Source organism: Cladosporium halotolerans (assembly GCF_011745625.1).
Source record: "Cladosporium halotolerans strain TM138-S3 chromosome Unknown Sca24, whole genome shotgun sequence".
Taxonomy (NCBI): Eukaryota; Fungi; Ascomycota; class Dothideomycetes; order Cladosporiales; family Cladosporiaceae; genus Cladosporium; species Cladosporium halotolerans.
Window position 1 is genome coordinate 72239 of NW_027191475.1, and position 27772 is coordinate 100010.

Genomic DNA, 27772 nt, shown 5'->3' on the forward strand with positions numbered 1-27772 from the left:
GCCTTGGAGAAAGTGCCGCTTCTCTGACGGTTACGGACCATTGCCTTCAGACGTCCCACTCACGTACCCTGTGTACTGTTTCGACTGCTCTATCCGCAATAGAACCCAGGGGGGCTGTCCTTCTCTTTGCTGGGTCTTTTCAAGGGTCCCTTGCTGAGTCACGATGTGTTCTGTCGTCAGGGCGCTCTAGTGGACAACTGTTGTAATGTCGAGTAGTGGAGCTTCAAATGGTGAAGGCGTTCTACATTTGTTCTCAGTCTTCTCGCATTTCTCGCCCTCATGTCGCCAGGTGGGCAGAGTAGTTGACGGACACTCGCGGCTGTGAGGTCAGGGGAGTGATGTCTGCGTCAATGACACGAAAGCGATCCATGAGCCATAGGTCGGAACCCAGTCGCAGTCAGTATGACTGGCCTTTACGGCCCTCCCTGCGAATTTTTTTCCCACCCGCGACGTAATGCCACGATGATTTTGCGTTATAGCTGACGATTACAGGCCCGAATATCAGCACAACCTCCCAGACATGCTCTCAGTCGGCTCTCTTCACGGCATCTTGGCGTCCTTGACCTTGCTTTTCCTGTGGATTCCTGGCCTTCCTCCGCGATCAGCCTTATTTCGCTATCCAAGCTTCGGTGCTCCAGAGAAAGAAGAAGAAGATTGGACCATTTACCATGAGAGGGCGCAGGCAGCCATACCCACTCCATGGGGACCAGTAATGAAATATTGAGGCTGCTCGGTGTTTCGACTGACGAACTGACGTCGCTGAATTCATCGATCCTACCGTCTAGTCCAGATTGTCAGATTCTTGACGCGAACTGGTGCGAGTGCCCTGCGAGCAGTCTTGAAGGGCATCGCTGTCCATCTCTCTCACGATCGACTTCGGGAATATCAAGGTAAACGATGATACTGCCTGGTTGACCTCAATCGTTAGGCATCCGACAGACTTCACGAGGAAGTGGAGCGCGTCTCGTACGAAAGGTAATGATACTGGTCGCACTGCAGTTAGAGGCGTGATTCTGAGTCGCGGCGTAGCAGCGCAGCCCGCTCGCGCGCGGTGCAGTAGGGCACGCAGAGGCGCGATGCGGTCGCGTTGATGCGAATACGGCGCTGGCACGATAAATTGACACGTCAGGTTGGTCTTGGCCACCTCCTTGTTATACTAGCAAGTATCTTGGCCCCTTGACCGCACCATTTGCATGTTAATGCGTGTGTAGAGGCGGCCTTGTGTGCGTTCACTAACAAGCAGACCACCCACAACGCCAGCCCCCTATTTCAGGCTTCGCCGCATCGCGAATTTCCTTCCTCTCGACAACAATCACCAACCACCCCTCCTCGGAAGATCTCCAGGAGACCCGCGACACCATGCCTGTGCTGCTGTCAGCAACTTTGGCGGAGATCGAGGAGGCGTTCGCCCACGAGGGCGGCGTCCAGATCGAGCAGTCTGGGCTCGTCGGCGAGGAAACGCTGACGCGCTTCGACTGCAAGATCTGGTTCGCAGTCTGCGTGGGCGACGTTCTCGAGGGCCGGTACAAGGTCCTCGGGAAGGTGGCCAATGGTGGGAGTTCGACGATTTGGTTCGTCGAGGACGAGGCGTGAGTACTCCCCTGCCCTCACTTCCATGATACTGATTTTGCTAACCTCGATCGCAGCACTCAAGACCATATGGTCTTGAAAATTTCTATTAATTATACCAGCGGGGACACCCGCGAGCAGGACGCCTTCGGGCGGATCGCCGCGGTGTCCCCCACCACCACCCACGCCGGCCTGAGGTGCCTCCAACGGCCCTCTCGCCAATTCACCATCGAGGGCGAGAGCGGAAGTCACCAGTGCTTCCTGATGACGCCGTCTGCTTGCCATGTCGAGGAGGCATGGCGCGTCCTGGGCGACTTCCCTCTCGCCCTCACCCAGGAGGTCCTGCAGAACGCCCTCCTCGCCCTCGACTTCTTGCACTCCGAGTGCAAGCTTATCCACACCGACATCAAGCTCGACAACATCCTGTTCGGGTTTGCCAACACTAACACCATCGCCGGCTACGTGGACGAGCTTAAGAAGGTCGATAGCACGCCTAAATGGCACGAGGGCGTAGACGGCACTAGGTACCCGGTCACTAAGGCCACACCGTTCGTCCTCACGAAGGACAGCTTCGCCCACCCCCAGCTTAACGACCTAGGCGAATCGGTCATCATTCCGGAGGACAATAACGGCTTCGCACCGCCGAGAGTGTGCAGCCCCAAGGCGTTCAGGGCGCCAGAGACCCTCCTGGGTCTACCATTCAATGCCAGCATCGACGTCTGGCAGATCGGGTGCATGACCCTCCAGCTCCTCACGGGCAGCGTGCCGATCAAGCCTCACGGGCCCAACCAGCCATGGACAGAGACCTACACGCTGGCACAGCACCACGCCCTGCTGGGACCGCCGCCGAAGGAACTTATCGCGAAGAGCACCAAGGCCCGCGAGTACTGGAGCGAAGATGGACAGTGGATCCACCCAGACCACGCCATCCCCGACATCTCACTCGATCGCATGCTGGCGACGGTGAAGAACAACAAGAGGCGCAAAGAAGCGCTCGATTTCGTGAAGCACTGCCTACAATGGCTTCCGGAAGATCGCATGCCGGCAAAGGACCTGGCTATGCACCCGTTCCTGATCAAGAAGAAGAGAGAGCTGCTACAGGCGGCTGTGAAGAAGATCACGGAGAAGGGGATTACTCGTCTACGGACGATTATGGAGAGACTCGGAATGAAGAAAGAGGCTTAGTCTACGGACACCTCAAAGCGAATGAATAACGATGAAGAGATAGCGACGTTCTCAATGGCAGTGACAGCATATTCGGTTGGAGCATCAGATAGCAGCAGCGCAGCCACCAGCGCTTAATACCAGACTTCACTCGGCCAGCATGGCCGCACTTCCCGCAACTGTTCCCACGTGTTTTCACTGTCAAAATCCTACTTTGTGGTGCTCCCATCATTTGCAGACTCAAGAACGCGAGGTCCGCCCTCGAGAAAGAGCTCGTAAATCTGTTTCAGTACGCTATCACATGTCTCGAAAAGCTTCAGGGAATATCGGCATCTCCAAGCCATTGTGGTACTACCATCGTCTCCGTGCTATTCCTTAGCTATTTCGCCAGTGAGAGCTTCTCCATCACATATTCCCGGTATTGAACTGATCTTTTGAGCTGCTATCCTCGCCTCTCTACTTTTTCATAAAGCCCATTACCAGTGAGAGTTTCCGAATAATGAAACTCCCCCATGAAAATTTTCTTGTGAGCTGCTACCCTCATGTCTCTGCTATTTTGCAAATCTCACTACCACTGAGAGTTCGGTATTACAGATCTTCTTCGTGAGAATCTCCTTGTGAGCTGCTACCCTCATGCCTCTGCAATTTTGCAAATACTACTACCAGTGAGAGTTTCACTACAACAAAGCCTTCCCATGAAAATCTTCTTGTGAGCTACTACCCTCATACCTCTGCTACCTTGCATATGCTTTCCCAATGAGAGCTTTCGTTGTCCGATGATGACTTTCTCTCCTTAGTGGGCAGTGCATCATATTCAGCAACCCACGGAACGGCCTCACCAGGACTCTAGGAAGTAAGAGGAGATTGACATTGACAATTCGTCTTACATGTTGGCCTCGAGTTCAAGGGCCGCCGCAAATTGCAACTTCAATCAGAGACCCGAACGAGGAAAAGCTTTCACGGCGTTTTATCTGCGCGCTGACACCTTTCGCGAAGCCATTCACATGAGATACTGACTGTGCAAAAAAGAGCCACGAAGTCTCAAACTGGCGGACGTCACTCACAAAACCGCAAACATCTTCTACAGCAGCACATGATCTTTCCGCCGATGGACCTTGTTTTCCCACGGAGCCTCCTCTCAATTTTCGAAGGCGTTCCTCGACGGCCAACACATCAGACTTCCAGGTCGGAACGATCACGGTTGTCAAAGCTCGGCTTCGAACTCGAGAAATTGAGACTGAGGAAGAGCATGCATAGAACATCTGAGAGTACATTACGTAGCCATGACTTCCAGAAGATGCCAGGGTTGATGGATCGGGAGCAATGATAAAAGATGCCGGTGGAATTTTCGAGCATGTTTGAACTTATCAGAAACCGTCGAAAAGACACGATCAAGAGGTGGATGAGTGGGATGATGACATTGTTATGAGACACTGGCGGTGTATAGACTTGGTAAGAAGCCTTTTAAGGGGGCGCGACGCACCGTTCTTTCCAGAGCGCCAGCATCGGATGTTCTCCCCAGGTGCCTATATGCCACAAAGCAGGTCATACCCCCGAGGTCCTACAGAGGCGTTTTTGCTAAACGACACACTTATGTCAGGAGAGACCCGCCGTTGACTTCGACCAAAGATCCCGTAGCAAAAGAGCACCTCATCAAGTACACGTAGGCCTCTGACAGCTCCTCCGGTGAACCAACACTGTCAGTCAGACTGCGCTTCCGGAAACTCTCCAGTACTGACGACAGTCTCTCTTCCGGAATCTCGTCAAACATTTCCGTATGGACAGCTCCAGGGCTAACGGTATTGACGCGGATGGGTGCCAGATCAATTGCAAGACCTCTCGCGATGCCTTCCGTGCCACTGCCATACCCTGCAACTGCCGTCCATCCCTTGCCAGGCTTCGCGACATTTGCGCCGCTGGTGAAGGTGATTGAGGATGTCTTCGTCTGCTTCATGTAGCTACCAGCAAGACCACCGAGGAGCATTGGTCCAAAAAAGCGGACTTTGCCCATGTTTTGGATATCGCCTAGTCCCAGCTCGGCCACGGGTCGGATCTTGATGCCATCACCAGCCGTGAAGACAATGTGGTCCAGTAATTGTGTCTGCGTGACGCTTTTGAGCAGTTTCTCAAGGTTTGAACGCATGTTGTCGACATCGGAGAGGTCGCACACTTGACCATCCAGGGAAGCGGAGGAGTCTTTGACGGATGCATTGAGCCGCTCTACGGCCTTGTCCAGCTTCGCTTGCCGGGAAGATGAGATGGTGACTTTCGCACCCAGTGACAAAGCATGCTCGGCTACGCAGAAGCCAATGCCGGATGAGCCACCGAGTACGAGGACTTTAGCGTTCTGGAGAACACTATTATAACGTGTGGCCATGTCGTTGGTGATGATTATGTGTGGGAGTGGTGTAGGTTGATGGTTGAGACGTTCAATGCTCCACGGCGATACACGAATGGACGACGTTGGTGATCAGCTGCTCAGTCGGTCTCCTGGGTGCTTTAGCTATGAAAGGGAAGAGCCATAGAGTTTTAAAGCATGCCAGAGTTGGAGATTACTAATAAGGCGTTCTCGAAGGAAGCGGAAATATCACATGCATCGAAAGCTACGGCTGCTTTGGCTCTCGCTTATATTCCCCTTGCATGCGCACCAAACTTGAAACGACAAAGCTCCTGCTACGTCGCTCAACGTTCACTGAGAGTTCGGATCAAACGACAGAAGCTTTCGCGACACTGAATGCTGATCATCTTTGAGTTTGCTGTTCGAGCATGTAGGACAAGGTAGTCCATACCACCTAGCAATCACAGAGGTGTGGTAAGAGGGGTTAAGGTTGGGGCAAGACTTCATCATACGATTGATTATGGATACATATTACACAGTGAACCGTAGAGGTTATCCAATCAAGAGCCTCCTTAGCTCAGTGGTAGAGCGCTGCACTTGTATACTGAGGAATGCAGAGGTCGGTTGTTCAATCCAGCCAGGTGGCAGTTCTTTCAACTTTCAACATTCTTTTTTTCCTTCTGAGCCAGCATATCCCCCCTTGGAGGGTGAGGTTAAATGTCCTTTTGGGCTTGATCTGAATCTTAGTGAGACCGAGCGTAGATCTGGAACCCATAGTCACGATCGATATGGATCGAGGGCTATCGCTTGGGACGGTTCAGGATACATATGGACGAGGGTCAACCATGGTGGCTTGATTCGGCGAAGAAGCTTTGCAGAGGCTTGTGTGACCGAATTTCTTGAATGGATTGCGATTGACGCTGTTTCCAATTCATATGATCATTGTGGAAGCAGTCGTCTCGCAGCGTCCAAATAGTAAAGAAATGAAGACTCATTCTCACAGACGCAATATGTGCGATGTTAGGACGTTGCGAAGACTGTAGGAACGCATTGGCTCAGTCTACGTATGACCCCGGATCCTAAGCAGTTGAGGTCGCTTCTCTCCCGCCATAGGAAGGAAGGCTGTATTTTTCTTCTCGTCAAGAGAACCGGTAACACGAGCTCTCCAACTGCATCTCAGGAATTTGCCCGCCCAAGCCACCCCGGCCACACATGCTGCAAGCTCACAGCCCGTGATCAGAACACCGCGTTCGGAAATGGCAATTGGTGTAGACACTCAGTTTTCCACCAGGTACCAGTCCACAATCCCACGCAATATCTGGATCTTTACATGATAGCTTGAATGTAAAAAGTCCGCCCGACCAATTGAAGCTCTTTGTCGTTTGCGGTACAGAAGGAAGGACCACAACAGCGCTGTCAACAACAAAGCCGACTACGGGACGACGCCACGCCTCAACACCGACATCGACAGAAGCATACCGGAATAACGCAAAGATGTCAGCACGCAGCAGGCCTCGCGCTAACCACAATCAAGATGCCGACGAAGAACGCCGACTCTGGAAAGAAATCAAAGACAAGGCGCACGATGTCGACCAGATGATAGCGCGCTCAAACGAAATCGGCCACGAGATCCTACAAGCCGAGACCCAGCAAGCGGCGCTGCTCGATGCCAACAAACCCGTCGATGCATCGCTGGACCGCAAGCTTGAGGAGCTGTACCGCGAGAATCTGAAGCTATGCGAGGAAGTGCAACACCTCATTGCTGGCGCATCGAGCGATATGAACGTATTAGACAGCATCAACATCCTGGCTGGCCTGCGCGAGGCCTCTAGTGCGGAACAGGCCTCAGCTGCTGCTGCCCCTTTGGGTCAACGAGATCGCACGGCAAGCGGAAAGCTGGCTCGTGAGAGACCTAAGAAGTCCGGCAGTAGAGGCTCCAACTCCGCCGCGGTGACTGAGGATGGTGGCGACGACTCTACTGCTCCCTCGCCGCGCATACATCTGGGACAGGCAAACCGTCTCAGCGCCAAAGACAAGTCATCACGCGCAGGCTCAATACCAGCTACTAGGGAAGCGAGCGTCAAAATCGAGGACGGCGTCGAGAGCGTTGCAAGCGTAGACTCCGCACCCAGCGCATCCGGCATGGGCAAAGCAGACAGCCTGCCGCCCAATGCCGCGCGGCCTACAAATCGAGTGACCTTCAAAGCAGGCGAGACGGTCTTCTACAGGCACAAAGACAAGCTACTCGAAGGGGAAGGCATCCTTTGTCGGGTCACTGCGGTCATCGGAGAGGGGAAGCAGCGGCGTTACGAGATTCAAGACGTAGACACCGACAATACAGCGGTCGGGACGGGGGGCAAGGCACCGGCGGTGGCTAATCCCAACAATTCGAGTTCTTTCAGAGCGTCCATCTCATCGCTCATGCAGATTCCGGAGTCGAACGAGCGGCTGCCAGACTTGCCAAAGGGGAAGCAGGTCTTCGCACTATACCCAGAAACTACGACATTTTACAGGGGTGAGGTGAGCGCATCGTGGAGGGCAAAGCATGATGGGGAACACGTGAGGGTTAGATTTGAGGGAGAGATGGAAAACATTGAGTCGCAGGTGGTAGAGAGAAGATTCGTCTTGTTGGAGAGGTAGTGTTTTCGTTCCATCACCGCGCATGGTTGGGAAAAGGGCTGGATGCTGTTCGTTCGACACTTTGGAGTGATCAAAACTCGTTGCGCTAGGTTTACGACAGTACTGCATCGTCATGCAAATGGCTCTTAGGCTGAGAACAAATCGCATTCGGCATTACAGCAACGTTTACTGGCAGCGGCACATGCTCTCAGAAACGGCATATCCTCCGGCTATCAGCTTTCCCCGTCGCCGTGATGCTGCCGGTGCTCATGCTTCGGAGTCCCACCGGCACCGAGTTGCCTCGGCTCAGCCCTGCACGTTTCGCATCAGAGCGCTGACACTGAGCGACAAAGATTACGCAGGGGTTCGCCCTATCGGCCGTATTCCTCCCCTCGTCTCATCCATCATCTCATAGCTGTCAAAGGAACACACCTCGTCGCTCTCTCTATACACAATCTCCTTCGTTTCATTTCCTCGCAAGCTGCCTCCAACATGCCGAACCATCCGACCCTCATCCCCCCACCACCACCACACCCGTCCTCCTCGCCAATCGAATCTGTCCTCGAACTCACGCACCTCTCCGAAATCAACCCAAACCTCTTCACCAACACCCGACCCCTCTGGCACCCTCCCGGCGCGCGGGGCATCTACGGCGGCGCCGTCATCGCGCAATGCCTCGCGGCCGCCCAGCGCACCGTCCCCAAGGACTTCTACGTCCACTCGATGCACTGCTACTTCGTGCTGAACGGCAACAGCGAGATCCCGATCATGTACCACGTGGAGAACGTGCGGCAGGGCCGCAGCTTCGCGACGCGGACGGTGCAGGCGCGGCAGCGCGGGCAGCCGATTTTCACGACGACGCTGAGTTTCACGCTCGAGGGCAGCGGCGGGAAGCAGACGGTCGAGCACGCGCAGCACATGCCTGAGGACATCGAGGGGCCGCGGGACGAGGACGAGGAGAACGTGCTGAGGGGCAACAACTCGCCGTTTCTGAGCCAGAGGGCGGGCATTTTGAACGATGACGATTCCCGCGCGCAGGTCAAGAAGACGAGGCAGTGGATTAAGGCGAGGGGCAGGATTTCGAATGATGGTGGGCACCAGGCGCATTTGAGCGCGTTGGCGTATATGAGCGATAGCTACTTTATTGGGACTGTGGCGCGGGTGCACAAGCTTTGGAGGTACAGCACGGCGGATAAGAAGGATGGCAAGGATGGGATTGAGAAGATGGGAATTACTGTCGACGTGGTGCAGAAGCTGAAGAACATGGACGACGAGACTCTTCGCAGGATGGAGGGCATGGACGAAGATGTCATCGACCAGCTGAGGAACGTTGAGATCAAGGATGGTCAAATCGTCGGCTTCAAGAGCCAGAAGCCGGAGATTGGCATGATGGTCTCGCTGGATCATACTATCTACTTCCACAATCCCAAGGAGTTCCGCGCCGATGAGTGGATGTTCACGGAGTGTGAAAGCCCGTGGGCCGGCGACGGTCGTGGTCTGGTCATGCAGAAGATGTATACGAGAGACGGCAAGCTGATCGCCAGCTGTGTACAAGAGGTGAGTGTTCCTGATGATCATGGGCAGAAGTTGTTTGCTAACCCTTGCGCAGGGCGTAGTCAGACTCAGGCAGAAGGCGTCGAAGCTGTGAGCTGTCGCGAAGTCCTTTGAGACACTGAGAGAAAGCGATATAAATACCCTTGTGTAATTAACGATAGAGCTGCAAAGCGTTCTTCTTCTTGCGGTGTTTCTTGCCGTACTGCGACAACGGAGCTGATTTACCGCCATATCGAAGCATTCGTAACGCGGGCCTGGCGATTATTACTCATAGCCTGATATGGGTGAAGGATTGTAGCCATCGATTGGCAGTGAGCTCGTTTACAGCCGCCCAGGAAACGTAGGGCGTGGTGTAAGGCGCGTGTCAAGTTCCAGGCGCGACGCCGCTTATCCGACCCTGTTGCATTGCAATCATCAGTATATAACGATGATAGGACTCGGTGTTGAAATGCACTTGCGAATACTGTGAGCAGGTCAAGTCGGCGGGAGCAAGCATTGTAGAAAGAAGTAAATAATCTAAATTCCTCGAATGCTTACTATAAATCAATATCCATGCACTTTAGCCTGACTTATTGCTCTTCGGTGACTCGTGCGATGCCGGAGCGCTGCCCCGCTGCTCCTTCTTACCCCACGTTTCTGACGAAACAGCAGACGAGAAAATTGTCGCTGATCTGCCCATTGCCCTCGCCGTGGAGTCATACTATACCCTTGACTCCCTCATTCAACCCCTTGATTGCTATCTACTCGCAAACATTATTTAATACTTCATCTGGGCCCGCGCCATTCACGCCTCACATTCACGACACCAACTCTGACTGAACCGGCTCTCGCGCCGATATCGCAAATATGCCTATGTACGTTTCCAAGAGAGCAGCATTGGACCTTCGGTAGGATCTGCAGCAGTTACTGACCCATCTGCTATCTTAGGCTTGCGGACCCCTCTACCAAATACAAGCCTTTCAAGCCTATCAACATCCCCGACCGGCAATGGCCCAATAAGACAATCGAGAAGCCGCCCCGGTGGCTGTCCACCGACCTGCGCGATGGCAACCAGTCCCTCGTGGACCCCATGGACGGCGAGCAGAAGTGGAGGTACTTCCAGATGCTCGTCAAGCTCGGCTACAAGGAGATTGAGGTCGCCTTTCCGGCCTCGGGCGACACCGACTTCAACTTCACACAAAAGCTGGTCAACACGCCCGGCATGGTGCCGGACGACGTCTGGCTGCAGGTGCTGTCGCCCTGCCGCAAGGACCTGATCAAGAGGACGGTGGAGAGCTTGAAGGGCGCGAAGAAGGCCATCCTGCACCTGTACCTGGCCACAAGCCCGTGCTTCCAGAAGATCATCTTCAACATGAACAACGAGGAGTCGAAGGCCATGGCCGTCGAGTGCACAAAATACGCCAGGTCCATTACCAAGGACGACCCCAATTCTGGCGTCGAGGAGTGGGCTTACGAGTTCTCGCCCGAGACTTTCTCGGACACCGACCCCGATTTCGCCCTGGAGGTGTGTGAGGCGGTCAAGGCGGCTTGGGAGCCGAGCGAGGAGAACCCGATCATCTTCAACCTGCCCGCGACCGTGGAGATGGCGACGCCGAACGTCTACGCCGACCAGATCGAGTACTTCTGCCGGAATATCAGCGAGAGGGAGAAGGTCTCGGTGTCTCTGCATCCCCACAACGACAGAGGATGTGCCGTTGCTGCAGCCGAGCTGGCACAGATGGCTGGCGCAGACAGAGTGGAAGGAACCCTGTTCGGCAACGGTGAGCGTACTGGAAACGTGGACCTGGTGACTCTCGGACTGAACCTCTACACCCAGGGCGTGCACCCTAAGATCGACTTCAGCGACCTGAACAGTGTTATCGAGATTGTGGAGAAGAGCAACAAGATTCCCGTACATCCGCGTGCTCCCTACGGTGGCCAGCTCGTCGTATGCGCTTTCTCCGGCTCCCACCAGGACGCCATTAAGAAGGGCTTCAAGCTCCGCGAGGACAACGGCGCGACCGACAACGACGAGTGGCAAGTGCCCTACCTGCCGCTCGACCCCGCGGATATCGGCCGCACCTACGAGGCCATCATCCGCGTCAACAGCCAGTCTGGAAAGGGCGGCGTGGCCTGGATCATTAGCCGCACCCTGGAGCTCGACCTTCCTCGCGGCCTGCAAGTCGCCTTCTCCAAGATCGTGCAGCGCGAGACGGACAAGCTGGGCCGCGAGCTGCTGGCGGAAGAGATCAAGAAGCTTTTCGTCGACGAGTACCACCTGGAGAAGAACCCGCGCTTCCACCTGGTCGACTACGACATCACAGCCGACCGCTCCGTATCGCCCGCGCCGCCGGAGCCCGGCAAGACGGCATCGTCGCGCAACCTGCGCCGCCGCTTCAAGGGCGTCATTGAGATCGACGGCAAGGAGCACAGCGTCGAGGGCGTCGGTAATGGAGCGCTCTCCTCGCTCGCCAACGCCATCAAGAACCTCGGCATCGAGCTTGACATCGCCGACTACAAGGAGCACGCCATCACGCTCAAGGCCGGCCCCCGCGACGGCGGCAAGAACGTCAAGGCCGCGACGTACATCGAGTGCACGGCTTTCGGCAACCAGCAGAAGGTCTGGGGCGTCGGCATCCACGAGGACGTCGTCCTGGCGTCGCTGCACGCTCTGCTTTCCGCTGCGTCATCTGTAAGTTTCTCTGTTGGCACTCAAATCCCGTGAAGTAAAAACTTTGGTCACTGACACCCAACCCTCCCCAAGTTCCTCTCCTCTCGCCCCTCAACGCCCTTCCTCCCCAAGTCTTCCGGGCTCAGCCCGCTCAGGCAGGAGGTCCACGCCGCGCCCCAGAGCAACGGCGACGTGCAGCAGAGCTCCGTCGTCGCTAACCTGGAGAAGCAGGTCGAGGGACAGGCCGAGGGCGCTCTGAACGGCCACGCGCCGCCTTGAGGTGCGAGGATTGATCTCACGAGGTTTACGTGTTGTTGGAGAGAGGAGGCTGTTTGTTCCAAAACCAGAATGTAAAGCGATGTGAAGTGGGAGAAAAAGTCGATTATACTTTCCAGTTTAGTTTGGGGGCCACCTTTCGGTCTGTACGTGTGATAGGCGCTGATTGGCGGGTGGGAAAAGAAATGCATATTTACGATATCTGGCAGCTTGCTGCAACTCCTCTCTGTCTACCTCATCAATCACTTCTACAGATGTCAAGGATGATGTTTCGTTGAGAGCGCGATGGCCTGATGCTCAGCCCGCGGCCGCAATATATGCATGCACGTGAAATGAATTGCCGGGGCAGGCGGACATCGGCAATGGGAACAGATCCCCCGTCGCCTCGCAAGCTGCCTCACGCTCCCCGTCATCTATGAGTAAACAGTGTATGCAAAAGACCGGCTTGTGGATTGCACCCCGCCGTCTGCCTCCCTACCTACCTCACGCAAGATGCTTGCAAGCAAGCAAGCAAGCAAGCACCGCGTTGCCCTCCCCGCCGATCACCACGCATTGCATCGACTGTAAAGCATGCATCACTCGCACCGCCCAAGAGAAGGACGCACGCGGTCAGCCAGCCAGATCTGCGCTCCCATCTGATGATGTGCCGCAAGCGCCGGCCGCCTCACGGGTTCTGCAGACCCCTGCGCACCGAGCCGGGGTCGCCGGAGAGGCGAGAGGGGCCCGGCTCAGCTTGCTTCGGCAGCGCTGCCAGTGGCGCTCGCGTAGCCTGCCCGGGGGTTTGGGTTTAGAGTGTGAGTGAGGCTGAAGGCGGCCCCTGGGGGGATAGGTTTGAGTTTGGGGGAGAAGGGGAGGGGCTTTGGGGATTGTATATGTGCGGAGCGGGAGAGTTGGAAGTAGATGTCGTGATGTGTGAGCTGCGCTGTTTACTAGTCCGTGGCTTGCCTCTCTGCATGGCAGAAGTCAAGGGTGGGGGAAAAGAAGGTTGCGCCTCAGAGCTGATGGGCTTGTCTAGCTCATCTGGCAACGTCTCGCCCAACACGTGGGACCGGAGACTCCATTGGCTGCGCTGCGGAGATGAAACACCGAGGGATGGATGCGAGACCTGTGTAAGCCGGGGATCCATGGTTTGCCGGCGAAACGATCTGTCAGATGGAGGATGAGAACCCTCGGCGCGTGCATGGGGGGAATGGATCACGTCCAGGACGTGTCGCATGCGGGCTGCAGGAGTCCTGTGTACCACTGATGCACTACCAACATATCGACACACGGACGCGAAGAGAGATACCTTAGCAACATCGCCGTCACTCACCGTCAGTCTTGCGCGATATTCCCAATCTCAAACATGCAGCAGCACCGCGCAGCACCAGCCAAACGCAATCGCACGCGGCCCCAGCACGCTCAGCACTGCCGGCCAATCCACCGCGAACGGAGCTGCACGCGGCGGCGATCCAGGCGCGCAGGCCTCAACTGCATGCGGGCGCCTCGACGGTCGCGACGCACGGCGAGGACGGCGCCACGGCGCGGTGGCGCATGGAGTCGGAGCGCGGTCACTGCGGTGCCTAGCGCTGGCACTTCCAGGCTGATTGTCTCACTCCACCTTGCTCACCCTGCCAACTGCCCACCTCGCGCGCGCGAAAGCTGGCAGAGTGACGTGAAAACGCGTTGGCGGGGGGCCGGAGGGGAGCTGTGCGCGGTGCCAGATCGCGATTGCTGGTACCCGAGCAGCCGTGCTTGGGTTTGGCACTTGGGAGCGCGGGCAATCTCGAGGTATCCACATCGGAGAGCGCGAGAATGCCATGCTGGGGCGATTGCTCTGCTCTTCAACGGCCTGTAGGTCGGAGGTGTTTCCACAGCCCCCTATGCTGCAGTCTGGCAGTCAGAGATCGATGTGTAGCTGTGTCGACCGCACCGCAGGCATGACACGAGCCTTGCTCACCCCAGGCGGCACGGAGCAGGGCAGTGTTACAATAATCATCAATCGACCGCTGCGCACAGGCGGGCGGTAGGAGGGAAGTCCGGCAGGCCTGCTCGCCCGTGTGGTACGCAGACGGGATCCTATCGCGCTTAGGCACTCCGCAAACTCTATCACGCACCGCCCAACCAACCACCCCTGCCCTGTTTGTGGCTGTCCTCTGGCCCTAAGATATCGATGTCGCCCCATCGCCCGCCTGCCTCACCGTGGGCACGTCCTGCAGCTTCCCTTTCGCATATTCCAACCATTGGCGCCCGCAATTGAGAGACCATGTCGTCCTCCCGGATCTGATCTCACTCTCGCTGGACTGGGCGGCCATTGGGACAATCCGCCAATTTGTTTCAACATTGTTCTTGCGGATCGGACTCTCGCATACTTGCTGTTGGACGTTTGGCTGATTGCCTTCTCTCTTCACTTTCCAACGACCTGTCGACCCAGGAATCGACAATGGATCCAGAAACCCTCGTCACCTTCGCCTTCCGCGCGCCACAAGACGTCCGCCGCGTCGAACTCCTTGGTTCCTGGGACAACTTCTCGCGCCCATACGCAATGTTCCACGACCGCCGGCGCGGCCACGGCTTCTGGACCGGCTGCTTCGAGTTCCAGAATATCATCTTCGACGGCTCCCAAGTGGACTACACACGGCCGCGCAACGGAGGACTCAAGCAAGGCGGAACCTACTGGTACTACTTCCGACTCGACGACGGCGTTGAAGCATACGACGACTTGAGGGAATGTACGGCCGACTGCCCTCTGATGCCCGGGCAGGTGGTCAACGTCATCGACGTGCCGAGAGAAATCGTCGAGCCGCAGAAGATGCAGCGCAGCATGAGCGTCGACCTGGTAGGCACGCTGGCGCAACAGTCGTCGTTGCAAACAATGGATCCCAAGGCCAAGTTCCAAGCGCTGGATCCTCCACCCGTCTCGAAAGTCCACGAGCGTTGCATTTCCGACTTCGCCCTGGGCGGAAGACTAGAAGGCCGGCACCCTACCCCTCCAAAAGAAGAGTCGCCCTGGCCCCTCGTCTCCGAAGAGCCCCAGATCAAAAGCCCCACCAAAAAGATGTTCGGCACCATCGGCTCCCTCCAGCGCCGCGGCATGTCCCTCACCGGCTCCCTGCGCTCCATGGCCGGCCGCGCCGCCATGCGCGCCCGCGTCCGCCACGAAGCAACAACCTACGAAGCCTCCCTCATCGACGAAGCCGCCGAGCGCGCCTCCATCCACCCTGCCCGCTCGTCGGGTCACGACACCTCGCGCCCGCCCACCCGCCGGCCCCTCGCGGACGTCACCATCCCGCCCACCAACATCAACGACAACAGCACAGGCGCCTTTCAAACCTTCTCCCAAGTCATCGCAATCCCCACCCCCTCCGCCTCCCCCACCAAACCCTCCCGCTCCCCCTCTCACGCCGCCGACGCCGACGCAGCCTCCATCGGCCCCCAGTCAATCCGTAACATCCAGTTCCTCTCCTCCTCCCCCGACCAGCGGCCCAGGCTCTACTCCCTGCACGACCCGGACCGCCACTGCCACGCCCTCAACCAATCCGAAAACGACCACCAGCAAAGACAGCAACAAAACCAACACCCCTCCCCCGCCCTCGCCCTCGCCTCGCCAACCTTCTCCGACGCGACGGTCAGCACGGCCGCAGGCGACGAGCTCGCGACCGCGACGCCCGCGGGCGTGGAGGACGAGGTTGCCGCGCGCTGGGGCCGCGCGATGAGGGAGTACGAGTGCGAGGCGTACAGGTTGCCCGAGCCTGAGGATCCCGTGTGGACGCCGAAGGCGGCTGGGGGAGGAGGGGCTGGGATGGCGGAGGCGATTTTCAGCGAGTTGGGGTATTTGGGGGGGTCGATCCAGTGAGGGGTTTGGGACTTGACGGGCGTCTGTTTCTTTTTTTTTGGTGTTTCTGGTTTTTCATTTTGTGGTTGTTTATTTCTGGCGAGCGATTTATTCTGGTATTTACTTAGCGATTGGCGTTCCGTTTTGAGTATTGATTGGTTTTGGGCCGCGCTCTGGGGACAATGAGAAGGGAAGAAAGGGGAAGGAGCGAGCAGAGCAGAGCATGTATATACCCCGGTGTTCTTTTGTTGAAGAGGAGGAGGCAGAGTCAGAGGTGGTGTGCACGTGTGCGCATGGTGCCGTTGGCGAATGAAATGGGATGAGCGGATGAGTAGTCGGACGACCAGCGGACGCGCGCGATGATCGCGGCGTGAAAAAAGGACGAGAAATGCAGGTTTACGAATGAAGCAGTATTAACACAGAAACCTCTTGTGTCTCTGTCAAGTCATCATGTCTTTGTAAGAGTGTACGTCGCCCATCATCTTGACCGCAAGGTCGCCCACGAGAAGCCTCACCCCGCCCACGACGAGCTTGTTCGGCACGAGACCACTGAGCTCAAAGCTCTGTCAAACCCGCACGCAGAAGTCCAGAAAATCACAAAATTCTCCAACAAGATTAAAGCGCACGATAGTGGGCGTTCTCCAGATGTGGAAGCAAAAAATGGTAGCAAAAAAGATCAAAAGGATGATGCCTCCTATGAGAATCGAACTCATATCTTGGGATGGCCCAGAGCTGCAATGCTGCTGGTCATGTTATGAGACCCATGTTCTAACCGTTAAACTAAGGGGGCGAACCCAAGCTAAGCTTGGCTTGCCGGTTGAGTTCTCGGAGCATTGCACACAATATATACCCAATTTCTAGTGGCATCTCGTGTGCGCGATCGAGATCACCCCTTTCGATTGTTCAAAAAGAAATTGTGCCATCCGTACCTTTGTTTATCGGTAGCAAGACGAGACTCTAAAAGAAGCGAGGAATTGAGAAGAGCCAAGATTGTGTGGATGAGGCAAAGGGTATATATTCAAAGAACACGCATATCTATCAACCATCACCGCGGTGTTTCTTTCTCCACGCGGTATCGTCGTATCGTAAAAATTCAGTCGAACGCTTCACGACGACTACACTTTTTTCTCAGCCGTCCGGATGGAATGGTTTTCCTTTTCACCATCACCGGAGGCGAAAAGATGAGGGCTGACTTTTCTTATTCGCGAGTTTCATGCCGTCATGCAACAAAAGGTGCGGAATTAAAAGGGAATCATGCATAAAAAGGAACGCGTCACGTCTGGGTCATTCGTAGCAAGAGGAGGCAATCTCCGAGCGCTGCTGTGCACAGCACTCTACTTGAAGACCTTGCCGTCGGCAAACTCCATGGTCTTGCCGTTGACGACGACGGGCTTGTCCCAGGCCCACATGTCGTTGACGAACTCGCGGTCCTCGGGCTTGCTGGGGTCGAGCTTGGTGAAGCTGTAGGACTCGACGTCAGGGGCGACGTCGAAGGCCGGCATGGCCTCCTGGCCACGGACGACGAAGGCACCCTGGATGACGGAGTCGTTGGTCTGGCCAAAGACGGCACCGCAACCGAAGATGTACTTGCGGCTGGCCTCGAGACGAGCGAAGAAACCACCGATCTGGTTGTTGCTCATGAAGGTCATGGTGAGCTCGTCGTTGAACTTGAAGTCGAAGCGCCAGATGGAGAACTCATCGAACTTGCAGTTCTCCCAGAACCAGGGGAGGGCAGACTCGCGAGTGTCGTCGTTGGAGTACTTGCGCTTCCTGTAAGAAAGAGTCAGTAAATTTATCATTAAGTCGCATCGGAAGTAGCGAGAACTGCACGTACCAGTCGTCAAGGACGAAAGTGGGCTTGCCGAGAAGCTCGAGAGGGTGCTTGGGCTTGGGAGCGGCGGGCTGGGCAGCCTCCTCCTCCTCAGCCTCGGCAGCAGTCTTGACCTTAGGCTTAGGGGCGGCGGCAGGAGCAGCGGGCTTCTTCTCCTTCTTCTCCTTCTTCTCACCACCACCAGGGGGCTTGTTCTCGAGGGGCTTCTCGCAGAACTCAGTCTTCTCAACAACGGCAGTGTAGATGTCCTGGCTGGTGATGGTCCTGAACCAACGGGTGACGTTGGGGTGCTGAGAGCGCCACTCGGGGTCCCAGAAGAACTGGAAACCGCGGGAGAGGATGCCAGCGGCGAAGATATCGGCGAGGGTGATGCGCTCGCTGACGAGGTAGGTGTTGACAAGGAGGTGGTCCTCGAGGACCTTGACGTTGGCGGCGGTGGCCTTGAGGTTGTCGTCGACGCTCTTCTTGTTGTAGGGGTCACGGCCGATCAGAGGGCGGAAAGAGCCACCGAGAGCGGGGAGGACCTGGGAGTTGGCGAAGGACATCCAGCGGAGGATGCTGGCGTAGTCCTGCTTGGTCTTACCGAGAAGGGTGGTCTTCTCGTTCTGGGAGGTGACTGCGCGGTGTGTTAGCGACTGTGTCACTGCGATCCGCTATGCGCTTCTAAGATATGTGTGCAAGTGTGTGCGTTCAGAGTGTGAATAAAGTCTCAACAGTAATCTTCAGACAGGGATAACTGTATTGAAAAAGATTCTCATCATTGCAAGTGAAAGGGTGGGTGTTTCGTGCGAGCTCCTCCAAACTGCGAGTCCACTTACGGTAGATGGCAATGGCGATGCACTCGGTCAGGGTGAAGTTGTCGGCGCCCACGAAGGACGGGACGAGGCCGAGCTTGTTGATGAGCTTGTAGTCATCGCTGACGCCCTTGGCCGGCTCGGTGTGGACAAACTCGAGGTCGAGGTTGTTGACGTTGGCCACGGCCTGGATGGCAATGGTGCGGGGGTTACCCTGTAGCAGCAATGTCAGCGGCCGTGTTTCTCAACAATGTGGCATGAAATGATTCACAGCGCCCCGCCAGGTGGCAGTCCAGCTCGGCGGCGGCGTGCGTTGCATGCGCGGAACGTACCGGGTAGGAGTAGAGCTTGCCGAAACCCATCGTGCTGGTTGTGTGAGCGTGCGAAGGGAAGGAGGTGGTGTGGGAGGGAAGAAAGGTTTGTTTGGTGAGGGAAGAGGGGAATTATCAAGGTCGAGCTCCGCGGTGGAGTTGGGCGAGTCGAATTCTGCGACGGACCGTGCCCGCCAGCGGAGGGCGAGCAGCTCTTCCGAGCCAGCCTTGGCGCAAACCTCCTGCGAACCGCGGCGACAGCGACGACACGCCGCATCCACAGCGCATTGCCGTGCGCCCGCCTGCGCGATGGAATCTCCTTTATTACGGACGGGCTTCCGCCGAGCAATTGCTTCGACCCACGCCTCGTCGCAACGACAGGCGCTGGCCTGCCAGCGCCGATGGCTCGCTACACCAACCGAATCATCAGGCAGGGAGCCTGTGAGAGCAGCACAGCCCATACAGTTCACTCGAGACGACAACCAATTCGCCCGCAACAAGCCTGCCGGCGGCTTCTCTCGCCGCGGTCCTCCTCGCGGTGACGGTCCGAAATCCGACATTCTCCTCAGCAGGATTCGCATTCTCCCGGCCTCGCCCAGCTATTTCACTGCGACTCCCCGCTACACCGACGATCTTCTCGCCCTCTCAGCACTGCTTCGCAAGTACCAGCTCTTGCCTCAGTGTCCCCCGGGCGAGGCGCCCAGAATAGCATGGAAGACATGGGAGCAGTACAAATCAGAAGTGGATGAGCCGGTGAAAGAGACCAGATACAACCGCCTGCTGGAGATCATCAAGCGCCTGAACTACATTCACCCGGCGTTGATGCCCGAGGAGGTGACCACGGCGCTTGAGCGGTTCAAGCGTATCCTGCAGCCCTTCCTCAACAAGCCCAAACCCATCATTGTCGACAACTACGGCCGCGCGAGGGCATCGGGAAGAAGAAAGAGCAGCACGGCTTCTGTGTACGTGGTGGAGGGTACTGGCGAGGCTGTCGTGAACGGCAAGTCGCTTACGGAATACTTTGGCCGTCTGCACGACCGAGAGAGTGCGGTCTGGGCGTTGAAGCAGACGGAGCGTTTGGACAGGTACAACGTGTGGGCGACGACTTCCGGAGGTGGTACTACGGGCCAGGCGGAGTCGATCATGTTGGCGACGGCCAAGGCGTTGATGGCACACGAGCCTGATCTCAGGCCCATACTGAAGAGGGGTGAGTTCAGTTTAAGGAACGTACATTGTTTGACAAGCATTGAGCTAACGCAACAATCACAGCGGGAACCCTTACGCGCAACCCCAAGCGTGTCGAGAGAAAGAAGGCCGGCAAGCTCAAGGCTCGCAAGATGCCTGCCTGGGTCAAACGTTAAAGCGCGATTCCAACGTCAAAGCATTGTGTTACTATGTACAGAACCTGTATTACATACCCTTACCGACTTCCGAGCTTCGTGCATCTAGAATCATTTAATCTTGAAAAAAGATCGAGAACCTCTCAGGAAAGACTTGGAAGAGAACCTTCTATGATTCCTCTTTCACCTCAAGACTTTTACTTCACCGATGCTGGAATTGTTTGACAAAGGACCCAGAACACCAGACCGCAAATGCGAGATGCTTCCAGAACCTGGCATCCTTCTGTTCGTGGGTCCTTTCCCCGCGCACATTGTGGCTGGGATGACAACTTGTGTGAAGCTCGGGGGACTGCTGATCTGTAATATCTCCGCTACTTGCTATCATACTACCGAACGATGTTTTCAAAGGTCCTTCTTGGTCAGGAAGGCGGTTTTGCCGACACGTCAATCTACGGAGGTATCCAAGAGCATGCAAGAGATTGCTCATGGATGGAAAACAGATAAAGGGTCTGAGGCGTCGTTTTCGGGCCCCAGAGGATGCCGTCAGCCAGTCATGTTGAAAGACTGGTCTAGTTCCACCTCATGCAAGGGGATCATGCAAATCGACGATAGCAGAAGTGGATGCACAGGACGTTTGTTTGCAATCAAGATGCAAACAATTGTCACGACGGTCTAGCCAGGCCTCGGCATTCGAAAGAGCTTGCGTGACTTCAAGAACACCAGCCACTAGGGAAGTGTCCGGAAGAGCAGATAACAAAAATACTGCAGCCTTGTCTATATTACCGTACACCTCGTCTATTTGGAAATTGTTTGATAGACGAACGTGCCCCAGAGACTCGGAAGTCACGGCAACATTGTAGATAAGCTTATCAAGTTGAAACGAATCGTGATCGAGGCTGAACGGCTATCAACAACCAGAGACAAGGAGAGCCCTCGATGATATGACATACTGTTATTGGATTCGCTCCCAAAAGCAGCAAGTCCTTGCGTGACAGGATGGTTAGAGTCGTTCAAGCACGCGGCGGAGACGCTTGATTCGCCAAGCCCCACGATTCTGCCGCTGCCCGCAGTCTCTTTTCCGCGCGGGCTGATCGACAAGCTCGAGTTTCTCCTCCTTTCATGCACCTCGGCCACGAATCAACTCGGGGTAAAAGAGGAGAAGGCCTTGCTGTCTGCAGGTTCACTATCAAAACGTGCTGCTTATGCCTTCCCATTACAGACTGCCCCCACGGGCGGCTCGGTGCGGCCACGAGGGAAGGCCTGGATGACGGAGCACACGGCGTGAGGAAGGCTAATGGCTGATTGCGCTCGCACCTGTGAGCCACGGCTACAGTAGCCGGCCCCTTCCATTCAAATGGACGTCAACAACACGTCTTGTTGTTTTCCTCCGCTGCTGGCTTGACACCCGCCTCCTACAGCGCCCGACCAGACTCACGGCAGCATGGCGCCCACTTCAAAGCGCGAAGCCGCTGCGCAGGACGACCAGCAGCTTGCTGCGCTCGGCAAGAAACAGGAATTGAAGAGGAACTTCAGCTTCTTGTCCATGCTTGGTCTGGCATTTGCCATTCTGAACTCGTGGACTGCGCTCTCGGCTTCCTTGAGCCTTGCATTGCCATCTGGCGGATCCACCAGCGTGCTCTGGGGCCTCGTCACGGCTGGTATTTGCAACCTTTGCCTGGCCTCCTCGCTCGCTGAGTTTCTGTCGGCATATCCAACCGTACGTCTCAAGCGAGTTTGACACGCTTTGCACCGGATACTAATACACTTGCAGGCTGGTGGTCAATACCATTGGGTAGCTGTGATCAGCTGGAAGTCATGGGTCCCCATTCTCTCCTGGATCACCGGATGGATCAATGTCTTTGGATGGATGGCTCTCACTGCCACTGCCGGACTGTTGGGTAGCCAGCTTATCGTGGGCATCATACCGCTTTACATGCCCTCATACGTCGAGGAGCGCTGGCACCAATTTCTGATCTACATCGGCTACAACCTGATTGCCTTTGTGATCAACGCTTTTGGCAACTCGATCATTCCGCTTGTTAACAAGACCGCAATCACCTGGTCGATCTGCGGCTTTGCAGTCATCTCGATCACCGTCCTCGCGTGTGCGGCTCCTGAATTCAACTCTGCGCGCCTGGTCTTCACTGACTTCAGAAACGAAACGGGCTGGCCTGATGGTATTGCTTGGCTCCTCGGCTTGCTGCAGGGCGGACTCGGTCTCACCGGCTTCGACGCTGTCGCTCACATGATTGAGGAGATTCCAAACGCTGCTATTGAGGGCCCGAAGATCATGATCTACTGCGTTGCCATTGGTCTGACGACGGGATTCATCTTCTTGATGTGTCTGTTATTCGTTGCTGGCAGTCTCGAAGATGTCATCAACTCGCCATATGGTCCTCTAGGAGCCATCTTCTACACCGCTACCGGCAATCGAGCGGGGACGGTCTGCCTGACCATCTTCCCGCTCATTTGCCTGGTGTTCGCCGCGATCTCTATCATGACGACCTCCAGTCGCATGACATACGGTGCGCTTCGCAATTCTTTTGCTAAACGATTCAATGCGCTGACATCTTTCCAGCATTCGCCCGAGATGGCGGCCTGCCTTTTTCGAAATACTTCTCACGCGTCCATGCAAAGCTAGACGTGCCTCTGGAGGCTCTCTCGCTCACGCTTCTGGTCGTGGTTGTGTTCGGCTGCATCTTCCTTGGCAGCACCAGCGCTTTCAACGCCATCACGTCCGCATCGGTCACCGCTCTGGGTGTCAGTTACGCCATTCCTGTCGCAATCAACTGCATGCGTGGCCGCCGTATGCTGCCGGCGACCCGATACTTCAAACTCCCGGAGCCGTTCGCTTGGTTTGCCAACCTGCTTGGTGTTGCCTACGTTATAATCACAACGGTGCTCTTCGTCTTTCCGCCAGAGCTGCCGGTGACAGGAAGCAACATGAACTACTGCATCGTTGCGTTCGCGATCGTGCTCCTCATCAGCGTCGCACAATGGCTCATCGACGGCCGCAAGAACTACAGAGGCCCCAAAGTCGAGGTCGACGATCATGTCCTCTTCGCAGCCCCGACTCTCGAAGACCCGCCTCCACCAGCTTCGGCCGTCTCTGACGCGAGCGAGCCGGAGAAGTCCAAAGCGAAAAATGTCGCGGCAGAACCCGTTTAAAGACGTTCGAGCAAGAGGTACGTTTCAGCTACTTCTTTCTACTACACCCTTGCGTGACAGGATGAAAACCTTTTATCGTTAAACCTTCCGACAAACAACCATGGCGGACTTATTATCCAATTGTTCCTACTGAAACCCAATCACGCGCATCTCACTTTAGCTTGACTTAACTTTCCAGTGGTCGAACCAAGCTAACGTCGATGGCGCGCAGATTTCTCGACAACACGGCCGACGCATCTTGGCTTCAATGGCATAACGCTATAAATGAAAAGAAAAAATTAAAGAGAATATAGTTTCATCTACACGTACTCCTGCATCGTACCTTGTAATTTCGTCTCTCTTCTCGCTGTTGCCTGTAATGTTTAGACTCGAAACTTGGTCTTCAATGTTATATTTGGATAACTCGTTACGGCTGCATGCAGAGCTTGTTTAGTTACAATGCTTTAAGATGTACTTTCTCATGTTTACCCAAAGTACGCTGTCTCCTCCCATGAACCTTTCGAGTTTCATGTCTTGCATCGAGATCTCCGTCACTCGGAGAAGCTGGACACCTTTGGAGCAATGAAAATATGGGCGTCGTCCGGGTTCCTCGGTCTCCCTAGCGTTCAATACTCAGATCAAAGCTGGCGGTAGCACTTCCGGTGAAACGGAGTGTTTGGGTTTTGAATGATAATAAGTTATATCTGTCATTGACGGCCTTTGAAGCATACATCGATACGATAATTCCAAGTTTCTCGACTCGAGCAAATTGGACCTCGATCGCGGCGAGAGCGAGTTCATCGTCATTTCCTTGTAGCTTCACGGGTTGGTCGAGTGACGCAGAGCGTGTACTACCGTTCATTGTACCAAGCTCCAAACGAAATAGGCATGTAGTCATGATTTTTCTGAATCGTGTAGGAGATTCAGGGAATGCTGCACACGACAGATATCGAGTTACGTCGAGCAACAAAGACAAGATATGGTTATGAGGGTTAGGGTTGGGGTAAACTTCAAGCGTGCGGATAATCTCGATTCAATGCGAGTATCAAGCAGACCTCACTAAAACAATGGTCGATAATCTATTAATGTCGGCGAATCAAAATGTGCATTACAACTGAATTAAAGCCCGATACCGTTCCACCTCATATCAGCGCCAAACGCAGATATGCCGCCGCCGGGAAACACCAACGCCATGCAAAAGAGCCGTAGCGAACATATGTACATCGACGATGGCTCTAGCCCAAGTCCAGCCCGTCGACAGCGGAATCGCACTGCGCGTTTGCACCTCGATGTGGGCACCTTGTAACGGTTGGAACCTCCTCGAGATGAAATCACATGCACCTGCAACCCGCGAACGCAATCGGACAGTGTAATCAATCCTGGAAAGTGCAGAATGGGCGGGGAAAATCGAACGAGATGGGCAAAAGCCACCTTTGTGTTCATGCGCTGGTTGCTCGGAAAAAGTTGAGCTGCGGAAGACCCAGGCAGGCTCCCAGAATAGCGTGCAGTCGATCGCGAGCGCACACTTGAAGTCCAAAAAAGCGCGGTCGAGATGCCGCTTGAGAAATCCTTGTTCATGACCGATCGCCACGACATCAGGGCGATTGATATCCAGTGAGCCTCCTCGGCATCTACCTCCTCTTGTCAAGGCCCGCCTGCTTGCGCTGCTTCCTGTCGCCCTCGGCCAGCCACTTGCTGGCCTCCCACAGCTGCACGCCATTGACGTACTGCTTAAAGATCATCACTGGCGCGCTGATGATGACCAGAGCCCAGGGGACGCTGCTGTCCATCTTGTTTGCGCGAGCCATTTCCATGGCCGCGGCGGAGAAGGGGGAGGAGAAGAACATGGACGGCTTGGGCGAGGCTGGCGAGCCGGGGAGGAGGGAGAGAGGCTCCGTGGCGTTGCCGTTGGTGGGGAGCAGAGCGGGCGTGATGATCGGCGAGGAGAAGCAGAGGAGGTAGAGGGCGATGAAGAAGAGCTCGTTAAGCGCGCATGCGACGAAGAGCACCCACTGTTGTGGCATGTTAGTACTGCGCCTCGAACGCCGAGATCTTGGGGAAACAAACCTTGTTGGTATAGTAAAGGTGCATGATGCGGCTCCTGCTCGCGGAGACGTTCTTGTGGCTCTCGCCTTGGCCGCCCATGACCAGGGTCGCGTACATGTGCATGTAGTGGCTGGCGAAGTCCAAGCTGATCAAGCCCTGGAAGATCATCGAGTATGCGGGTTTGGCGGTGGAGAGGAAGACGAGCAAGCAGGCAGTGGTGCAGCGGTCTGTAACCATGTCCAGGACCGCGCCGAAACGGGTAGACTGGTTGAATTTGCGCGCAGCAAGGCCATCAAGCGCATCGAGGAGGCAGCTGATCGAGTAGAGGAAGCTGCAACGGCGTGGGTGAAGAGGCATGAAGTACAGAGAGCAGAGGGCTAGCACGATGCGAAGATAGCCTGATTGAACTGGTTAGCAGGACGCCGTGCCTTTGCGGTGCGGTTGCTCATACCAATCAAGTTCGGCACAAAAAGGAAGATATTCTCGTCTGTTTGATCGTCTGCCTGACGAGCGGGCTCTTTGGGCGCGCCATTGCTTTGCTTGACCCTTCTGTCGGCTGCCATTGTTGCTGCCTGTGACGGCACTGTGTGCGAGCGAGTTCCACGAGGCTCTTGACGGAGTGGATTGAATTGTTGCCCGGTCCTTCAACGTGAGTGATACCACAGCGTGGTGTCCGTCAATCGGTTTGCAAGTGTTCGTGCGACAGAAGTCTCTTGTGCCTAGTCTGGAGAAATCGGCTGGAGGCGGATCTGGCGGCTTGTGCTGGCAGCGGGGGATTCGATGACGGAGGATTGCCAGGTATAGTAGCTGTGGTGTCGCGCAGTATCACGGGGCACGTCCGGTCTGGTCAAAGAGAGAAGACGGTGGGAGTGAGGGTTGAATAGCAGTGTGAAAGCGTTCAAACCCCCCTCAGCAACGACTGACAATTCTTGGGGGATCAGGGAGCGCGCGGAAGCAAACGGGCGCGCCGATCCCTGATCGCCGCTCGTTCAGCCCTGACGCACGCACGCAACGCCGTACGTGGAAAGCAAAGTGACATGGTACCTTGATGTTTTCTTCCCAGGTGCTGTATTGTCGCACACCGGATGTCTGTCTAATGCATGACAGAGCTCAGACATGGCTCTAGGTGTGATGAGACTTTGTTGAATCAGAGCAGCAGTGTAATAGACAAACACGCGTTGTAGGGGTATCTTTAACGATCAAACAAGCAGAAAGAAGTCCATCATCCCTTCAGCCTCGCCGCCCTCCTAGCCTCCTCATTCGCGCCAGCAACGCGATCCAGGAATTGCTCTCTTGCCATGAACCCGCCTTTGCTCTTTCCATAGACATCCAACTCCTCCGCGATGCCCTGATCCGCCACGAAACCCTTCCAATCCACTGCACTCTTCTGCACGGTGCTCATGCGCTCCGCTTTCTTCTTCTTTTCTTCCGCGGCCCGACGCTCTGCCATCAGTACATCGAGCCTGCCTGGGGCGCGTGGCCGAAGCTTGTCAGAGCTTACGCCGCGCACAATGGCCGTAGGGTTTGGCTCGAAGATGGACGGGCGCTTTAGTGGGCGCTGCAGCTCGCTGTCAGAAGTGGTGCCTTGCTGGCCCGAAGCCGCAGAACGCGATTTGGCGTTCTCTGGATCCGCCTCGGGGTGCTCAGCCAAGTATGCTTGAGCGGCTGGCGAGGACTTGAGGACTTCCTCCTCGACCTCTGTGATCTCGCCGGCGAACGCGATCCGGCGCTTGATGCGAATGAGCTGGTCGGACGGCTGGACAAGCTCTCCCGTAGCCCCATCTTTAGTGCCTGATTGCTCGCCTTCAGCGGGCGGCGGAGTGTCGTGTCTGCCCACTGGGACGGCGTGCAGACGCGCCCAGAGGTCTTCAACATCGACAGTCACCTCTCCCCTGTCTGCACGCTTGCGCTCTTTTCTCTCCGCCTTCTCTACGAGTCGCTGCGCTCGCGTTTTGATAAGCCCGCCCTCGCCGCCGCTGTCCTCGTCCTGGTCTTTGCCCTTTCGACGCTTGCGCTTGCGCTCTTTGATCGTGGCCTCATCGCCAGAGTCTAGCTCTTCATCCGCGGGGACCGGGGCTTTTCGTTTCGCAGATTTGCTTTTAGGTTTCTTCGCAGTTACGGTTGTTCCATCGCCGTCGGAGTCGGAGTCGGAAGTGGCAGAAACGTCCTCGTCCGCGGCGGGGGCGAGGTCCGGGTTGAAGTCCTCGTCTTCATTGGAATCATAGTCTTCGTCCTCCTGAGGTTCTGATGCGGGTTTCTTGTCCTTAGCCGCCATGTTGTAGAGAGGCCAGGAGGGGAATCGAGTTGGTTGCCAATGGA

The 27772-nt window shown here is 55.9% G+C and overlaps 11 protein-coding genes across 11 annotated transcripts; 7 read left to right on the forward strand and 4 right to left on the reverse strand.

Annotated features, from left to right (window-relative positions):
• Window positions 1–1359: 1359 nt before the first annotated feature.
• On the forward strand, window positions 1360–2754 carry WHR41_06844 (uncharacterized protein; the record flags this gene model as incomplete). Its single annotated transcript, XM_069375449.1, has 2 exons — window positions 1360–1589; window positions 1647–2754. 2 exons carry the CDS (start codon window positions 1360–1362, stop codon window positions 2752–2754), a joined length of 1338 nt encoding a protein of 445 aa, XP_069227749.1.
• Window positions 2755–4324: 1570 nt separating this feature from the next.
• Window positions 4325–5110, reverse strand: WHR41_06845 (uncharacterized protein; the record flags this gene model as incomplete). The annotated part of the gene is made up of 1 exon (XM_069375450.1): window positions 4325–5110. The coding sequence occupies one exon, from the start codon at window positions 5108–5110 to the stop codon at window positions 4325–4327; it is 786 nt and encodes a 261-aa protein (XP_069227750.1).
• Window positions 5111–6565: 1455 nt separating this feature from the next.
• Window positions 6566–7711, forward strand: WHR41_06846 (uncharacterized protein; the record flags this gene model as incomplete). The annotated part of the gene is made up of 1 exon (XM_069375451.1): window positions 6566–7711. One exon carries the CDS (start codon window positions 6566–6568, stop codon window positions 7709–7711), a length of 1146 nt encoding a protein of 381 aa, XP_069227751.1.
• Window positions 7712–8023: 312 nt separating this feature from the next.
• WHR41_06847 (uncharacterized protein) lies at window positions 8024–9770 on the forward strand. The gene is made up of 2 exons (XM_069375452.1): window positions 8024–9247; window positions 9300–9770. Exons 1-2 carry the CDS (start codon window positions 8183–8185, stop codon window positions 9336–9338), a joined length of 1104 nt encoding a protein of 367 aa, XP_069227848.1. The 5' UTR covers window positions 8024–8182; the 3' UTR covers window positions 9339–9770.
• Window positions 9771–9930: 160 nt separating this feature from the next.
• WHR41_06848 (uncharacterized protein) lies at window positions 9931–12412 on the forward strand. Its single transcript, XM_069375453.1, has 3 exons — window positions 9931–10098; window positions 10172–11915; window positions 11988–12412. Exons 1-3 carry the CDS (start codon window positions 10091–10093, stop codon window positions 12171–12173), a joined length of 1938 nt encoding a protein of 645 aa, XP_069227756.1. The 5' UTR covers window positions 9931–10090; the 3' UTR covers window positions 12174–12412.
• Window positions 12413–14592: 2180 nt separating this feature from the next.
• On the forward strand, window positions 14593–16005 carry WHR41_06849 (uncharacterized protein; the record flags this gene model as incomplete). Its single annotated transcript, XM_069375454.1, has 1 exon — window positions 14593–16005. One exon carries the CDS (start codon window positions 14593–14595, stop codon window positions 16003–16005), a length of 1413 nt encoding a protein of 470 aa, XP_069227757.1.
• A 969-nt stretch (window positions 16006–16974) lies between these two features.
• Window positions 16975–19068, reverse strand: WHR41_06850 (uncharacterized protein). The gene is made up of 4 exons (XM_069375455.1): window positions 18942–19068; window positions 18634–18823; window positions 17819–18431; window positions 16975–17754 (listed from the first exon to the last, which is right to left on the reverse strand). The coding sequence occupies exons 1-4, from the start codon at window positions 18969–18971 to the stop codon at window positions 17319–17321; spliced, it is 1269 nt and encodes a 422-aa protein (XP_069227827.1). The 5' UTR covers window positions 18972–19068; the 3' UTR covers window positions 16975–17318.
• Window positions 19069–19183: 115 nt separating this feature from the next.
• WHR41_06851 (mitochondrial 37S ribosomal protein uS9m) lies at window positions 19184–20354 on the forward strand. The gene is made up of 2 exons (XM_069375456.1): window positions 19184–20127; window positions 20190–20354. Exons 1-2 carry the CDS (start codon window positions 19230–19232, stop codon window positions 20279–20281), a joined length of 990 nt encoding a protein of 329 aa, XP_069227826.1. The 5' UTR covers window positions 19184–19229; the 3' UTR covers window positions 20282–20354.
• Window positions 20355–21379: 1025 nt separating this feature from the next.
• On the forward strand, window positions 21380–23900 carry WHR41_06852 (uncharacterized protein). The gene is made up of 4 exons (XM_069375457.1): window positions 21380–21977; window positions 22032–22785; window positions 22839–23445; window positions 23640–23900. The coding sequence occupies exons 1-3, from the start codon at window positions 21702–21704 to the stop codon at window positions 23426–23428; spliced, it is 1620 nt and encodes a 539-aa protein (XP_069227825.1). The 5' UTR covers window positions 21380–21701; the 3' UTR covers window positions 23429–23445; window positions 23640–23900.
• Window positions 23901–24485: 585 nt separating this feature from the next.
• On the reverse strand, window positions 24486–26350 carry WHR41_06853 (uncharacterized protein). The gene is made up of 3 exons (XM_069375458.1): window positions 25905–26350; window positions 25475–25851; window positions 24486–25419 (listed from the first exon to the last, which is right to left on the reverse strand). The coding sequence occupies exons 1-3, from the start codon at window positions 26014–26016 to the stop codon at window positions 25039–25041; spliced, it is 870 nt and encodes a 289-aa protein (XP_069227824.1). The 5' UTR covers window positions 26017–26350; the 3' UTR covers window positions 24486–25038.
• Window positions 26351–26675: 325 nt separating this feature from the next.
• On the reverse strand, window positions 26676–27728 carry WHR41_06854 (uncharacterized protein; the record flags this gene model as incomplete). The annotated part of the gene is made up of 1 exon (XM_069375459.1): window positions 26676–27728. One exon carries the CDS (start codon window positions 27726–27728, stop codon window positions 26676–26678), a length of 1053 nt encoding a protein of 350 aa, XP_069227823.1.
• Between the last annotated feature and the right edge of the window lie 44 nt (window positions 27729–27772).

What these genes read in the sequence shown, in the direction of transcription:
- WHR41_06847 (XM_069375452.1), top strand. Translation starts at nt 8,183, where the DNA reads ATGCCGAACCATCCGACCCTCATCCCCCCACCACCACCACACCCGTCC. An exon ending in TCGCCAGCTGTGTACAAGAG is followed by an intron (nt 9,248 to 9,299) that starts GTGAGTGTTCCT and finishes ACCCTTGCGCAG; the next exon opens with GGCGTAGTCAGACTCAGGCA.
- WHR41_06848 (XM_069375453.1), top strand. An exon ending in TGCTTTCCGCTGCGTCATCT is followed by an intron (nt 11,916 to 11,987) that starts GTAAGTTTCTCT and finishes ACCCTCCCCAAG; the next exon opens with TTCCTCTCCTCTCGCCCCTC.
- WHR41_06850 (XM_069375455.1), bottom strand. Translation starts at nt 18,971, where the DNA reads ATGGGTTTCGGCAAGCTCTACTCCTACCCG. An exon ending in GCAAGCTCTACTCCTACCCG is followed by an intron (nt 18,824 to 18,941) that starts GTACGTTCCGCG and finishes TTGCTGCTACAG; the next exon opens with GGTAACCCCCGCACCATTGC. An exon ending in CATCGCCATTGCCATCTACC is followed by an intron (nt 18,432 to 18,633) that starts GTAAGTGGACTC and finishes CACACCGCGCAG; the next exon opens with TCACCTCCCAGAACGAGAAG.
- WHR41_06851 (XM_069375456.1), top strand. Translation starts at nt 19,230, where the DNA reads ATGGAATCTCCTTTATTACGGACGGGCTTCCGCCGAGCAATTGCTTCG. An exon ending in CAGGCCCATACTGAAGAGGG is followed by an intron (nt 20,128 to 20,189) that starts GTGAGTTCAGTT and finishes CAACAATCACAG; the next exon opens with CGGGAACCCTTACGCGCAAC.
- WHR41_06852 (XM_069375457.1), top strand. Translation starts at nt 21,702, where the DNA reads ATGGCGCCCACTTCAAAGCGCGAAGCCGCTGCGCAGGACGACCAGCAG. An exon ending in TTCTGTCGGCATATCCAACC is followed by an intron (nt 21,978 to 22,031) that starts GTACGTCTCAAG and finishes ATACACTTGCAG; the next exon opens with GCTGGTGGTCAATACCATTG. An exon ending in CTCCAGTCGCATGACATACG is followed by an intron (nt 22,786 to 22,838) that starts GTGCGCTTCGCA and finishes ACATCTTTCCAG; the next exon opens with CATTCGCCCGAGATGGCGGC.
- WHR41_06853 (XM_069375458.1), bottom strand. Translation starts at nt 26,016, where the DNA reads ATGGCAGCCGACAGAAGGGTCAAGCAAAGCAATGGCGCGCCCAAAGAG. An exon ending in TTTTGTGCCGAACTTGATTG is followed by an intron (nt 25,852 to 25,904) that starts GTATGAGCAACC and finishes CAGTTCAATCAG; the next exon opens with GCTATCTTCGCATCGTGCTA. An exon ending in ACCTTTACTATACCAACAAG is followed by an intron (nt 25,420 to 25,474) that starts GTTTGTTTCCCC and finishes ATGCCACAACAG; the next exon opens with TGGGTGCTCTTCGTCGCATG.